At 49.5% G+C, this 13,832-nt stretch overlaps 4 protein-coding genes across 4 annotated transcripts; 2 read left to right on the top strand and 2 right to left on the bottom strand.

Moving 5' to 3' along the window:
* Window positions 1-875: 875 nt before the first annotated feature.
* Window positions 876-3,325, top strand: EPUS_06114 (uncharacterized protein; the record flags this gene model as incomplete). The annotated part of the gene is made up of 2 exons (XM_007803838.1): window positions 876-1,095; window positions 2,883-3,325. 2 exons carry the CDS (start codon window positions 876-878, stop codon window positions 3,323-3,325), a joined length of 663 nt encoding a protein of 220 aa, XP_007802029.1.
* Window positions 3,326-5,293: 1,968 nt separating this feature from the next.
* Window positions 5,294-6,013, top strand: EPUS_06113 (uncharacterized protein; the record flags this gene model as incomplete). The annotated part of the gene is made up of 2 exons (XM_007803837.1): window positions 5,294-5,380; window positions 5,618-6,013. 2 exons carry the CDS (start codon window positions 5,294-5,296, stop codon window positions 6,011-6,013), a joined length of 483 nt encoding a protein of 160 aa, XP_007802028.1.
* A 1,021-nt stretch (window positions 6,014-7,034) lies between these two features.
* Window positions 7,035-9,409, bottom strand: EPUS_06112 (uncharacterized protein; the record flags this gene model as incomplete). Its single annotated transcript, XM_007803836.1, has 3 exons — window positions 7,035-7,881; window positions 7,960-8,573; window positions 8,684-9,409. The coding sequence occupies 3 exons, from the start codon at window positions 9,407-9,409 to the stop codon at window positions 7,035-7,037; spliced, it is 2,187 nt and encodes a 728-aa protein (XP_007802027.1).
* A 960-nt stretch (window positions 9,410-10,369) lies between these two features.
* Window positions 10,370-13,771, bottom strand: EPUS_06111 (uncharacterized protein; the record flags this gene model as incomplete). The annotated part of the gene is made up of 2 exons (XM_007803835.1): window positions 10,370-10,695; window positions 12,268-13,771. The coding sequence occupies 2 exons, from the start codon at window positions 13,769-13,771 to the stop codon at window positions 10,370-10,372; spliced, it is 1,830 nt and encodes a 609-aa protein (XP_007802026.1).
* Window positions 13,772-13,832: the final 61 nt, after the last annotated feature.

Genomic DNA, 13,832 nt, shown 5'->3' with positions numbered 1-13,832 from the left:
GGTCTGTGTCGTTGGTGGGCGCTGCTCCAAGTCTGTGAGACATTTTCCAGCTTCGTCGTTATCAGTTCTGTCTGCATCGATAGAATAACCTCGTGTCATAAATGCATTACCGATGCAATCCATGATTGTTACTTCACCCACCCTCGGGACGTGAGTCGCATGGGCGTGGTTGCGTTTGGTCCTGACAAGCGGCGACGCATCATTGAGGAAGTAACTGAGATCTTGGTAGATCTCATGGGACATAGATAGCTCTGAAACGTAGTCCCTGTAACTCATAAATGGGAATGTATTATCTGACATTTTAGGCGTTGAGTCACGGCTAGCCCCTCCCAGATTAGCACTTCTACCTATACGTCCGGTCCATCGCACTTACGCCTGCGTCGGAAAACAAGCTTCGCATCTAAGAAAGGACAAAAGATCAGTATCGTCAAGAAAGCACAAGTCCTGAGGCTTGATCTCCGTACCCGTGAGAATAACACTCTTTATATCTGAAGCTGAATCTTCGCTTGGGATTTGCTGTTGTTCCAAAGGTTGAGATTCCTTAGATGACTTGATCTTATTTGAGTAATCCTCACGATTCATACTAGCGTTGAATTAACAATACTTCAACTAGGAATAAGAAATCTTATGCCCGACTATCAGGGTATTAATTACCGGCTTATCTCTGAGGAGCCAGATTCGAACGCCAGATTCAGAATTTTCAGATTCGGCGTGTCGGCGTTTCGGCTGCCTTGGCAATGTAAATGTGACCGCACCATAGTAATTTGTATGTAGTGTTCCTGAAGAGTTTCTCACCACTGCCATTTGTGTAATTTGATGCCACTGTTGCTTCCAAATAGGTATTGATATAGAGAACTTGGTGTTGAGTTTCTGCAATGGCCCTACTCTGGCAAGCAAAGCCCGGGTGCCCTGTTCATCTGCGGGATACGGTTGAGCGCTTCGTCAACGATAGAGACCCTGCCTGGCGCCTCCCCCCTACTCGTAAAGGAGAGGTATTCGACTCATTCGATCAGTGCCAGGAGCGTTTAAACGTATTCGCAATGGTTGAGGGTTTCGCAGTAACTATTCGAGGCGCCGGAGACCCTCGAAATCCGTGTAAGCGCTTTCGGTGTATTCATCACGGAGATGAGACTCGAAATGATAGAGATCTTGAGCATCGCGTTGAAAAGGACTCTGAGGGCAAGATAATCAGTAATCGACAGCGAGATGCTACACATACCAAGCAAAAAGGGTGTAGCTGGTACGTATTCTGTTCCTTCAAGGATATAGGCAAGCGAGGCTCTGGCGTCAAGGGCTATTGCCTCGTTGCTCCAGAACTATCTCATTCTCACCGTCTTGTAGAGAATCCCTTGATGTATACAGAGAATCAGAGTCTTCTACCTGAGTATCGTTAGCTCGTTGCCCTGGCTTCTAAGCACCGCGAAAGCGTTATTCCTTACTCTCAGAGTCGTCGGCTACTCGATAACGAGGATCTTGGTGTCTTTTTGAGCGCCAAAAAGTACTATAATCTTGTTCGAAATCAGCCTGCAGATAAGGGGGATTTAGAGTCGATTCAGGGCCTTCTTAAAGCTCTTGATGACGCTGAATTCATCTATCATTAACGGATTAGCACTAAATACAACGCTGAAGGCAAATTAACAGGTCAACAACTTACTCAAATCTGGTTTGCTCATCTGAAGCAGCTTGCTACAGCTCAGAGATTCGTCGCCGATCAAGTTCTCATTATTGACGGTTCCTTTAATACGAATAAACTTCGTCTCCCTTTACTTGCTGCTGTTGGTATAACGAATTCAGGGTCGACTTTCCCTGTGGCGTTTAGCTACTGCCCCTCAGAGAGCAAGGAGTCGCTCAAATTCTTCTTCGACTGCCTTACTCGCGAATGCTTCAAACGCGAAGATAATATCTCTCCTTGCCGCGTTGTTATTGGCGACCAAGCTGCTGGTCTTATCGCAGCTCTCCCTGAGGTCCTACCACAAGCTATATTACAAAGCTGCGACTGGCATGCTGTTGAGGCGATGAAGAGGAGATTTCGAACGTCAGGATATAAAAAGGATCAAGTAGATATCCTAAGCAATCTTTGCTAGATCTATATTAAGAGCGCAACTACGCAGCAGCTTGAGGACAACCGTAAGAGGCTTATTAAGGAGCTATGGCCTACTGAAAAGAAGTATATACATGAAACCTGGCTTCCAAAGGAGGAGCGAGTGGTATACTACTATATAGATAAGTATATAAATCTCGGTTGTACCTCAAGCTCTAGATCAGAGAGCTATCATCTAGTTCTCTGTATGATGACTAATGGCTAGCTATCTCTTGAGCAGTCTGCTAAACGCCTTGCCAGCACGGTTATCTCTCTACTCAAAGCGCTTGATTTGGATGAAGATTCATCTGAACGTGACCGCCCGCGTTGGTTACAGCGTGATAAAGCTGCATTTCGATTTCTATTCGACGAAATCAGTCTATTCGCACTTGACAAGCTTGCAAATAAATAAGAGTTAGTTAAGGGAATAGCTGCTAATTTAGAGGATATAGATAATGAGCTGTGTCAGTGTCAGTTGCTCCTTCGATGATATTTACCCTGTAAACATTACTTATTTGCTATCGTCAAGAGTGGCCAGCCTATCCCTAAGTCCTTAATACACCCTCGTTGGTGGATTAAGGGCCCTATCATTTGATTCAGCGGCTGGGTACCAACAAATCAGGAGGCTAGTAATACAGGGATACGAGAGACCAACTATCTATCTCCACAACGTTGTCAACACACCTCCGTAGGCCAGCATCTTCTTGTCGTTAGAGACGCTCTCTCTAGCACAGATCAAGTTAGACGATGGCGAATCCCTACGATAAGGCCTAGCCCTGTAAACGCTCTCGACAAACATCAGGGTTATCGAAGACCTCCCTAGGCGTTGGGGTCAATAAGAAGGAGGGAGGGAAGGACCGTACGCGCGCTTCGAGCTCTGCTTTGATATGCTCTGGGGGCGCTTCTACTGCGGCAGAGATACCCCAATTTGGCTCTAGAGACGTTTCTGTTGTGACAGGGCAGCAGAATGAGATACTCATCATCAGAGCAACGCCGCCGCCGCCCACAGAGGAGTCAGTTGCTAGGGTAACGCCGTTACCATTCAAGGATAGCCTGCCTGCACCCGAGGAGGAGGAGGAGGAGGAGGAGGAGGAGGAGGAGGAGGAGAATCCATTCATTCTACCCGCCTCAACAGCTCCTGCTCTACTGCAGACGAATGCACGGCCAAAACGGGCTAGAGGACCTACTCTGGACTACAAGGCTATGCACGAGGGCAAGCAGGATCAGCCAAAACGAGGCAAATAGGCCCAGATACTAGATACAACACCATAGAATGTATCAAGAATCCCAAATAGGCAATAGATCTTGTGGCAACCCTCTTTAAAATGCATTCTGATCGATATTCTACGAGGGGGATTGAGTGATAAACTCCTCACCCAAATTTGGTGGGACATATATTGCCAAGTCCCGAAACGCCGACACGCCGAATCTGAAAATTCTGAATCTGGCGTTCGAATCTGGCTCCTCAGAGATAAGCCGATTAATTACTACGTGTGATGGTGCAGCCTGAGCAGAGGCTGAGCCGAAGTTGAGCCGGGTGACTAATTCCAGAGTCAGACATGTCCTCCAAACGGCCACCGAAGGTAGAAGATTCATTGCAGGATATTAGTACTGAAACATCACAGACTATCAAGTGTCAAATTAAAAATGGTGTCTTCTTTGTCATGTGTTGTATCTTCCTTACCCTCTCCTCACTGACCAGAAACACGCTTCTCATGCTACGATCGTACTTGTGGTTGTACATTGTCCTCCATATCAGGCAGGATGAATTGAATTCGTCCTGTCGTCTCTGTCTGCTCCCCTACATCGGATGGATAGTTGGTGAAGGTGTGAACGAGAAATTCGAAAAGGGCCGCAACGGACGACGCGCCTATCCTAGCAATGGCACATACAAGCCTCCAGCTAAGAGAGACGGCTACTTTCAATCCGTCACCACGGCCAATTTTCATCCTTCCACACTCGAAGTATGACTCAAAGGTAATCTCAAATGTTTCTGGGTTCTCTCAAGAAGAAAAGGATGGAGGTGGGGGCGAGCCTGAACCTGTTCGCCCGTGGCACAACCCTTGGAGGAAGGAAGAAGGAAAAGAAGAAGATCCTGCTACATCAGATCTTTACCAGTCGTTTGAGGGACCGTTGCAATGCGTCCTTCCTGAGGATCTGTTTGGTCGAGATCAACTTGACCCCGATCACGCGGCGAAAACCAGGCTAGACATGATACAGGATGGGTCCTACATCCAAAGGTTTCCTTGTTATGTCGAGTACTCACATCTGCAGAGCGAAGAATCACGCCGTCATTTCGCTTGTGACTTCAACAGTCGTGGGGCACCTCACTGCAGTCTTCGTGCGGTCATTGTTCATTGCGGTTCAAATTAAAACAGCCAACTTTCTGGACTTGCGCCATACATGCAGTTCCGCCTGCAAATCATGGATGACGATCAAGAATACATCCCATGATGAGCTTCATGTCTCAATGTGACAGCCTTTCTTCGGCGAGTACCAGGTCAATTTTCATTTCTCGCTGGGAATTTGCACTAATCTAGCTCCGTCCACTGCCATCCCGAATTTCTGCTGGCAAGAAGCTTCCATTATCGACAGCTCCGAAATACAAAGATATGGCGCTCTGGAAAGACATTCAAATGTTCTGGTTGTATGAAGCATATGTAAGGACGAAACATGATGTGGATGCACTGAGCGAGGGGGGAAAGGGACAAGTCGGAGCGGCACGATATAGCAGGAGGCCATCAAAGACTACCGGGTAGATGTGGGATCATGCTGCACTTAGTGTGTTAGTCTGCGGAGAACAGACGGATTGAGATTCTGTTGGCGTAACAGATCAGAGCTTCTGTCGCCAGTTCGTAGAATCTGGTGGTTGGGCGAGAACAACCATTCTCTTGGGCACCTGGCTCCAGACTCAGCTGTGGTCTAGACGGGCGCCACAATTCGCCAATTGGCAGCTTGGCGGTGCAATTACTCCGTCAATGAGATGCTTTTCGATCAATCGCATTGAAGTTTCTCGCATTAGCATCTATGGTAAGTTTCAGCCGCAAAAGGCGTGCCGTGCCCAAGGTAAAGTATATAGCTACGCCGTTGACCATTTTCGTTTGTTCGTTCGCGACCCAGCCCTCCATTTCTGTGTTCTCTTTGGCTCCTCATTCAAGGTGCTTCTTTTCATATCTCAATCAATATTGAAACAAAGAGGCGGATACTACGGCCATGGGTTCCACAGCGGACAATGTGACCAAGGGCAGCTGCATTTGCGGTGCCCTCAGGTACGAATATACCGGCGATCCCGCCATGACGGTAGGTAGCAAGTACACCCTGTTGCTGCCCAATTCCTATCCCATGTGACATATTGGGGCGTTTCCTCTCTCTTCCTTCCAACTACCGACCTTTCAAAGAATCCAGAGTCTACCCTGATCCCATCAGCTCTTCCCATCAACCAAAATTAAAAACGGCCATCAAAAAACATGACTGATCCTTCACTCGGAAACCAATTGGTCAACCAAACCAAGTAACTAATTAAATCAACCGAACCAGGCTCTCTGCCACTGCCTCTCCTGCCGCAAAATCGGCGCCGGCTCCACCACCTTTACTCTTGCCATCCCCTCCCCCAACTTCCACTTTACATCTCCTTCCTCCTCCTCCTCCTCCTCCCCCGGATCCACCCACAAAAACTTCACTGTCACCCACGAAAGCGGGATCCGCCTGAAAACACATTTCTGCGGCGAATGCGGCACCTTCGTCGCCAAGGAGGGTGCGGGTGAGAACGAGTTTCCGGGCTTGATGATCGTGAATGCGGGCACGGTGGACGGGGAGGGTGTGTTTGAGAAGCTAGCACCACCGCAGGCGGAGTTGTGGGTTAAGCACCGGGTGGGCTGGGAGGGGGAGCGGCATGGCCTGATGCAGTGTGCGGGCTTTCCGGACGGGTTGTGAACTTTTCCAGGGGAAGTTCGAGGCGAGAGAAAAAAAAGAGGGAGTACTACGGAGTACTACGTACGGTACCGTGCAGAAGTAGGTTATAGCTCGGCGCTAGTAGTACTACGGGGGGAGGCATAATGTTTGTCAATACAGTGCTAGTAGTGACTAGTTCTGATACGAGGCCACAGATAGCTAATTGGTTGTCGCAAAGCTTAAAAGATCAAGCGGCCATACAAACAAGACCACCAACTCTGATTAATCCATCTTTGGATTAGTACTGCTTAGCCTCACTTGTTTTGATAATTGTTTTGGTTCAAAGATACTAGTGCGGAGGTGATAAACATTATGCCTCCCCCGTACTACGTAGTAGTAATTTTCTTTCACAGCGCTACAATCTTGAATCTACAATCTTGTTGAAATTGGCCGTACGGAGTACGTGCAGAGCCCAACCCTTGTCTTGGCAGCACGGGATTCTTGGCGGCACCTGACCGCCTGCACACCTTCAGTAGATCAAGATCAACCTGTTCCTGCTTCTCAGATTGAATCTGGAGAGTAGATAATTCAGATCATCCACCTTATCGATTTGATGGCGCCTGTTTCAGGTGCGCTTGCGGCTGTATCAATCAATCAATTAGAAAATAGACCAATTTCACGCCAGAAGGTGGATACAATACATTACGAGCCTGCCGCCCCCTTCCGCCAAATAAATTGGTTTTTTTTTGATAATTGTGCAAGAGTTACTGCCGGCCCACTCTGTTCAAAAAGAAAAAAAATACTTCTCGGAAGCGTTCGAATAGCGAGAGTGGATTTAAAGTAGATGGTAAAGTGGTACGGAGTATATTCTATATCTCTGGATTGTAAAGATATATCAATAGCAATTATACATTTTAGCGTATAGAGTTAACTCGTTCATTATCAATGAATTTTACGTTCCGGAAAAACAATACTATATACTTGAAACCGATATCCAAGGAATCAGAAGGGACACAGTGTCGCTTTGACATGGAGTACATCTAACGAACCTCTACCACCACCACTACGACGTCCCAGCGACCTTCTTCAACAACGTGATGGCCACCGTGAGCGCAATCGTCTTCGCCAGCCCTCCCCCCGCCAGACCGCCCGCGGCGGCCCCAAACACGACATCGCCACTGCAGCCGCTCAGCGTCTGCAGCAGATTGTCGATGCAGAGGCCGGCCGTCTGCGCGACCTGCCGGAGGCTCTGGAAGCTCACCAGATCCGTGTTGACCGTGATCAGCACGGCCAGGATATCGGGACACTGGAGGCCGCAGAAGCCGTTGTCGACGTAGCATCGCGGGTGCGAGTCGAAGGCGGCGGCCTGGAAGGACGAGCAGGTGGCGGTGCAGGGTTGGAGGACGGGGACCATGGCCGTCTGCAGACAGTGCATGGTGCCGAAGATCCAGTCCTGACCCGCGGCGCCGAAGCAGTTCAGGTTGTTGGTGAATCGGTTGCAGTTCTTCTCGCCGTACGCGAGCGGGTAGCCTCCCGCTCCGCACGCGAGCTGGCCCTCGGCACAGTTGCGGTAGAAGTCACAGCTCTTCAGCGGCGGGTTGATGCAGCTGGCCTGGCACATGGGATCGCTGGGGCAGGAAGCGCAGTCGCCGCACTTGTCGCACTGGAGGTCGCCGACCTTGTCCACCACCACCGAGGAGTCGTACAGGCTGTCCGCCACATTCGACACTCCGATGTCGTACTCGACCGACTTGGTGTTGGCGGGGACGGAGAGCCGCAGCGTGAACCAGTCGGTCGCGCCGTTGGCGTCAAACGCGCCGAGTCCCAGCGCGTTCATGCTGTTGGTGACGGAGACGTAGGCGCCCGTATCGGAGCGGATGGTCACCGAGTAGTAGTCGTTGAATTGAGTTCTGGGATTGTGCAAGTTTGGTCAGTCGGTTGTGGGAGGAGGAAAGGATCCAAGTCAGGCTTCGCTGCTAGATACGTACCCGAAGAACCCACCCGGCACTTCCGAAGTGATGAATTTGTACCTTATGTACGCCGTCTTGGTGAAGGGGCGCACATTGAAGCTATTGCTCGCGCTCTGCAGGCTGGACTGACCCGCCGTGCTCAGCGTGAGCGTCGTGTCTCTCTTGATTTTCATCGACTGCGAGACAGTGCCCCCCGTCCATCCTGTCGTCCCGTTATTGGCGTCAAACGTCGAATTCCCAGCCGGCGAAGTGAAAGGCATTAGCTTGAGCGTGACCTGACCGGTGGTAGCGGCGAGGCCGTCAACCGCGATCGAGTTGCTCTCTGTCCGCGCCACGAGGCCGATCGTCGTCGCAGGCAGGCTGGTGAGTGTGCATTTGCCGGAGGCGTCCGTGGTGCATTGTTGGCTGACTCCCGGGTAGATGGTTGCGTTTCCGTAGACCAGGACGCCGCTGGCGGGCTGGTTGTCCGGGCCGAGGACCAAGACGGGCATGTCGATGCTTCCAAAATGGAGTTGATATGACTTCATGACTGCGTTGCCGTAGTTGTCCAATGCGAATACGGAGAGCAGGACGTAGTCGTCGTTGAATCCGGTGAAGAAAATGCTGTCAGGTGTGATAGTTAGATTGTCGATCTGTTTGGCTGCTAATTAGTTACGGTACCATAGAGAGAACAGGGAGGGAATGGAGGTCCACCGTGGCCATTGAAGGGAGACTGGGTATTTAGGGGGTGGGAAGAACTTACCGGAGCGAAATTAGAAAAGGCGGTGGTATTGGCGACATCAAAATTCGAACAGCTCACCATCTTCACGGAAAAGGCTACACCCTTCTTATTGAAGCCATATTCAGAGACTCCATCCAGCTGAAGTTCGGGCTCGCAGCCTGGAACGGTGGTGTTTGCGGGCAAGGTAGATGAGGCCGAAGTGGATGAGGTCGAAGTCGTGTTGGTGGAGAGGGTGATTGAGGTGGTATTGGGTGAAGAGCTTGAAAAGCTTGAAGCAGACGTCGTGGAGGTGATAGTTGTCTGCAAGGTAAAGGATGATTTGGGGGTGCACGACTCTTTGGAAGTGAAATGCCCTTTGTGGCAGGAAGACGTTTGAGAAGTGGAAGACGTTTTCGTTTTATATGGCTTTCCAGTCTTCGGTCCAGGTCCGTGACCACTAAAGTGGTATTCTCCATGATCATAAGAATAGGTGTAGGGATGGCGATTGCGATCGAAGCAAGATTTGTACTCTAGGGGAACTGGTGGCTTCTCAGATCCAGAAGTGGGCTTCGCATGTCCTGGGGGGGTTGATTTTGCTGAGCTGCTGGATTTAGAAGACAAGGTAGTCTTGGGCACCGTACCTCGCTCGAGCAACGGGTAATCGTTGACGAGAGGGGCCTTGTATCGTGGTGATAACCCTTCAGTATAAGCTAACAAGGTCAAAAGAGAGAAGACAAGTACAACGAGTGACTGGGTAAAAGAGCGCATTTTGGCGAGGCTGCCAGTGAATCAACGAAAACCGAACAAGAGACTGAAAGGAGTGATGAGACGAAAGGAACAAGCTGGAGAAGGCCATAAGTAGGGATGGTTCTTTTGTACTTTCATATAGAAGAGGCCGAATCTAGATTCTTGAGCGGCGAAGCGGGATCAAAGCCCCTGCTTCCTCCAATGAAAGTCAATCTCAAACCCTATCGAGACTGTCGCATCTCGCTAATGACGATACGTTGCCCCTGAATCGAAGCGGAACAATGCTGCAGCTTATCATGAGCCAGCCGCCGCAATGGATATTGGAACAGCTGTTGCTGGGGGTGGATAGCGTGACGAGAATCCGCATCGTCGACCACTAAATCGGTAGTACTAGCGTATCGAAATCTTCCACGCAACGCATATCCATTTCGATTCAATTCTTGGAAGACTAACATCCATAAGCTTGTCATAAGCTTGTCATAACCTTGTCGTGCGTCGTAAGGGCCGTTGGAGGTGTGTAGTAGGAACTGTGAAATAGGGGACACTGATGCGGAGTACATCATGTACCGTAACTTAGTACTAAGTAAGTTAGATGCGGCTTCAAGAGCAGCCAATGATCATCCGAGCAGCTCATCATCAGACTTCAACAAGTCAAACTGCCAAGTTATCGTTATGGCTTTCGACCCACGTTCGTAGTGACTACTATGTAGTAATCTTTATAGTAATAGCATGCACGAAAATGCTTCTCCCTTCACGTGTGCAGATGTACGATCGGGAAGAAAAGGTGCGACATGCATGCAGCTGTGGTCAGTCCAGATCAAAGGCGAAGGCTGACTCCTTACTACTACATGCCAAGTCGCCTATTACCACTTATGCGCCCCTGAAGCGCCCAGTCAATTCTGCTCTAGACACCTCCGAACGAGAAAGTCGAGTTCACGAATGACGTGGCGTGCATGTTCCATTGCAGTTTCGTACGTCTCATCAATTGGGCGTAGGTCGTGGGAGCAGATAAGTGAAGCGATGGGGCGCGAAAATGCGGTCGAGGACGTGGTAGAAGACGTAGCCGAGGATAACCGCGTGGATGTGAAGCGGGAGGCTGTGCAGGTGAAAGAGGTTAGTCAGGGGGTTGATTGCATCACGCGCAAGGAACGCGGGATGGCGACGCGGTCTAGCATCGAGATTTCGACGGAAGCTGAGGCGGAGATGAGGACTGTCCGGGCGTGGCTCTCGCGCCGTGGGACGAGGTGCAGCTCGTTGGGTGGGGAATTCTCCAAGCTCCAAGTTTTGAATGTCTACAAGCTGAGTCTCTGGAGTGTCAGATCGGAGAGCTTGAGGTGGGTGTCATCCGCAAATAGACATTTCGGGTCTTGGGTCCTCAGGAGAGAGGTGCATGCTATGTAGTCACAACCACTGGCCCCTGCCACGAGCCATAATTTGGTAGCTGAAACCAGACTGCATCTTCACTGAATGTCGTATTCCACGCGAAGGTAAAATAGCCCGCCTATCAGCGTCTTTGAAACCATTATTTTGGACATTGACATTGCCTAGTATAAACTTGACTGTCCTGGTTACGTATCAGAGTATGTTATCTTAAGTGGAAATAATATGCCCAGACTTCTCATGTTACTTAGCAGGAAGAGGCCCTCTAAAATTAATGCTACGAGAGCCATTAAAGTGCGCTTAAGATTGACCTAACCGTAAAATTGTTTAGCAGATACCAGAATTCGTAGCTAAGTCGTGGGTAATCCAATGAATTCTCTTATCATATTAGTATGGTCGTCATTTGACAGAATAGTTGCGATTTCCACTAACGGCACTTAGCTCGTAATCTTTAGCTACCTGTTCTCCTGGTAAGTACCAGGTCCTTACTTGGAGAAGGGCTCTGAAAATGACGCATTATTAGTCTTAACGAATTAGCAGACCGTTTGTCATCATAAGAATCATCAGAGGACTCGAATGACTATAATTTGTGTTTCATTAGGTGTTAGATGTCTACCTGTATACTTCTACACAAATTAGATCATATCATGGTTAGGCCTAAACTAAGCACACATTGATGTTAATTTAGGCATAACTTTCAGAGGGCCTCTTCCGGCTAAGTCGTGCATCAAAAGTTAGTGATAAAAAAATGCTAACTAGGATGAGTAAAAGTTAGCTCTTCTTGATAGCCTGCTCTTAGTGGTCAGAGGGGGGAAATGGATTTTGTGGCGGGCTCGGTACTTCTTGTTGAAGGCGGTTCGGGGGCATGGGGAGTTGGATGAGCTTATGCATGCATAGAACATGGAAGTGGTGTAGAGATTGATCGCGTGGGAACGACGTGAGGTGAGAGTTTGGGATGCGATTCAGATGATTGAGTGGAGAAAGAGGGTTAGACGGACAGAAAGAAAGAGATGGTATGGTGGTATACTTCTTAACGGCTAGGAGTATATAAATGGGCGGAACAGCTATGGCAGGGTATATAACAGAGCTGGAATAGATATGCATGGACCGGAGGAAAGCAAAAAGCACTATTTACGCCGGTCAACACAATACCAGCCTCCGGACCAGGACAAAGCACCAGACTCCTCAACATGGGAAGTCCAAGTCCAACTCCGATTTTAAACCATGCCGGGTATCATCGCAATTCAACAATAAATCAAATATGGTAAATGCCAGTAGCCGGGCAAACATGACAGATCGAATCTATCACGCAGTACAATAGCTCTCATCCAACTCTTCCCACGCCACGGACACAGATTTCCGATCCGTGCAAAGGCTGAGCTCCAGCGTAGGGCTCTTTCTGTTCCTGTCTGAAGATGCACTGATGGATGTGTGCAGACTGGAAACGGCGGATTTCAAGACTAGACGTGTTGTGTCCGCGGCTGTTTTGCAACACATACGTCGTATGCTTCGTCTTGGTGGTTTGCTCGGGGAGCGTGGCTGTGAGGGCGATAGGGAGGGAGCCGAAGAGGAGTCGCTATGCACTCTCTTTGGAAGCGTTGTCTGTAGCTCGGGAAGTGGTGATTTGCAGGATAGCTTCAACTCTGTGGTGTGAACAGTAAAAGATGAGATTGAGGTGTTCAGATCCTGCTTTGATGCGGCGCTTCGACCGACTGGGACCACTTTCCTTGGCTCCTCCATCCTCACAAACCGATCCCACATCTCTTTGTCACAATCAGGGCCTTTCAGAGCAATGCGGTATTGGTTCAGCAAGGATGCCCAGGTCGGCGTCAGGACGTCGTCGGATCCCCACGGTCGGTATTTTTGAATCCAGCCAGCCCAACTCTCGATGACTCTTCTCGCTTCTTTGACACCGATCTCGTACCATTCTATGTGCTGTTTGGAGCACGAGTCTTTCCACTTACACCTTCGTTCTTTCCTTCTATACTGCTTCAGGTGCTCTTGAACCAGTCTCTCCACTAACCAAGCATGAGGCATCATCTCGGTGACAAACTCAAGCTTGGCGGCGTAGCAACAGTCTTTGCCCCAAGCCGCCACCCGAGCCTCACCGGAATGGGTGGTAAACCCGGTCTTCAGGAGTGCTGGATCGTCGGGACGGGTGAAGATATACACCCGCCCGCTCTTCTTGGCCATGATGGTTAGCGGTCTGTTCAGGATGGAAAGCACGGAAGCGTTCGTTGCTTGAATGATCTGGGTCGGTGTGCGGGCTGACAGGTACGGGCAATATGGAACGTATTCTTTTTCAAGGTTGGTGGAGGTACCTGAGCGTGTTATCCGTTTCGGCAGGGGCTGCGGCGGCGCAATTGAAATTGCTCCAGATTGGGAATCAGGTTGTCGAGGCTCGCAAATAGGAAGATCTATAGTATCTCTGCAGGCGTTCTGCTCACTTGCCAGTGTTGTCGGCTTGCCAAGCGCAGAGTCATCTCCAGATGTTACTGCCATGGAAGGTTGTTCCACTTTGAGTATGATGTTGCACGGTGCAAATTCTGGACTAGTAGGGTTGGCGTTGCTCGTTTGGGTTCCTTCACCGTCAGAGCGGTCCACGACCTTCTCGTGTAGTACATCCGCATCGGACATGACTGCCTCGATGGCCAATTCCTCAGTCAATTGCTGAATGGCAAGCTGTTTCTTTTCGACATCGTTGCTCCACTTCTGTGCCATTCTCAGATACGGTGTGTCTGTTCCGTCATTTGGCCGGTGGATACGTTTACACAAAGCGACTTTAGCAAAATCCTGCAGTAGATCCTGCACTGGGGTAGCATTGTCGAGGAAGAATCGTATCTTGAGGTAAAGACGTCGTGCTTCCTGGCGGTCCTGTTTGTTGTTTGTGTTCCCGCATCTTCTGGATCCAGATTTTCTTGTCAGATGGACACAAGTGTAGAAATCTTCTTCAGGGGTCAAATCCTTGAAGTCGATAACTCTTGGAAGCTCCCAAATCGTCATGGTTTGTCTCCAAAATTGCAGGAAAGATAATTAGAACACAGAAGATCGATTTGACGAATGA

The sequence above is a fragment of the Endocarpon pusillum genome, assembly GCF_000464535.1.
Source record: "Endocarpon pusillum Z07020 unplaced genomic scaffold scaffold2738, whole genome shotgun sequence".
In the NCBI taxonomy this organism is placed as follows: domain Eukaryota; kingdom Fungi; phylum Ascomycota; class Eurotiomycetes; order Verrucariales; family Verrucariaceae; genus Endocarpon; species Endocarpon pusillum.
Note: the sequence above shows the minus strand (reverse complement) of the source record. Positions and strands in the feature narration are given on the sequence as shown.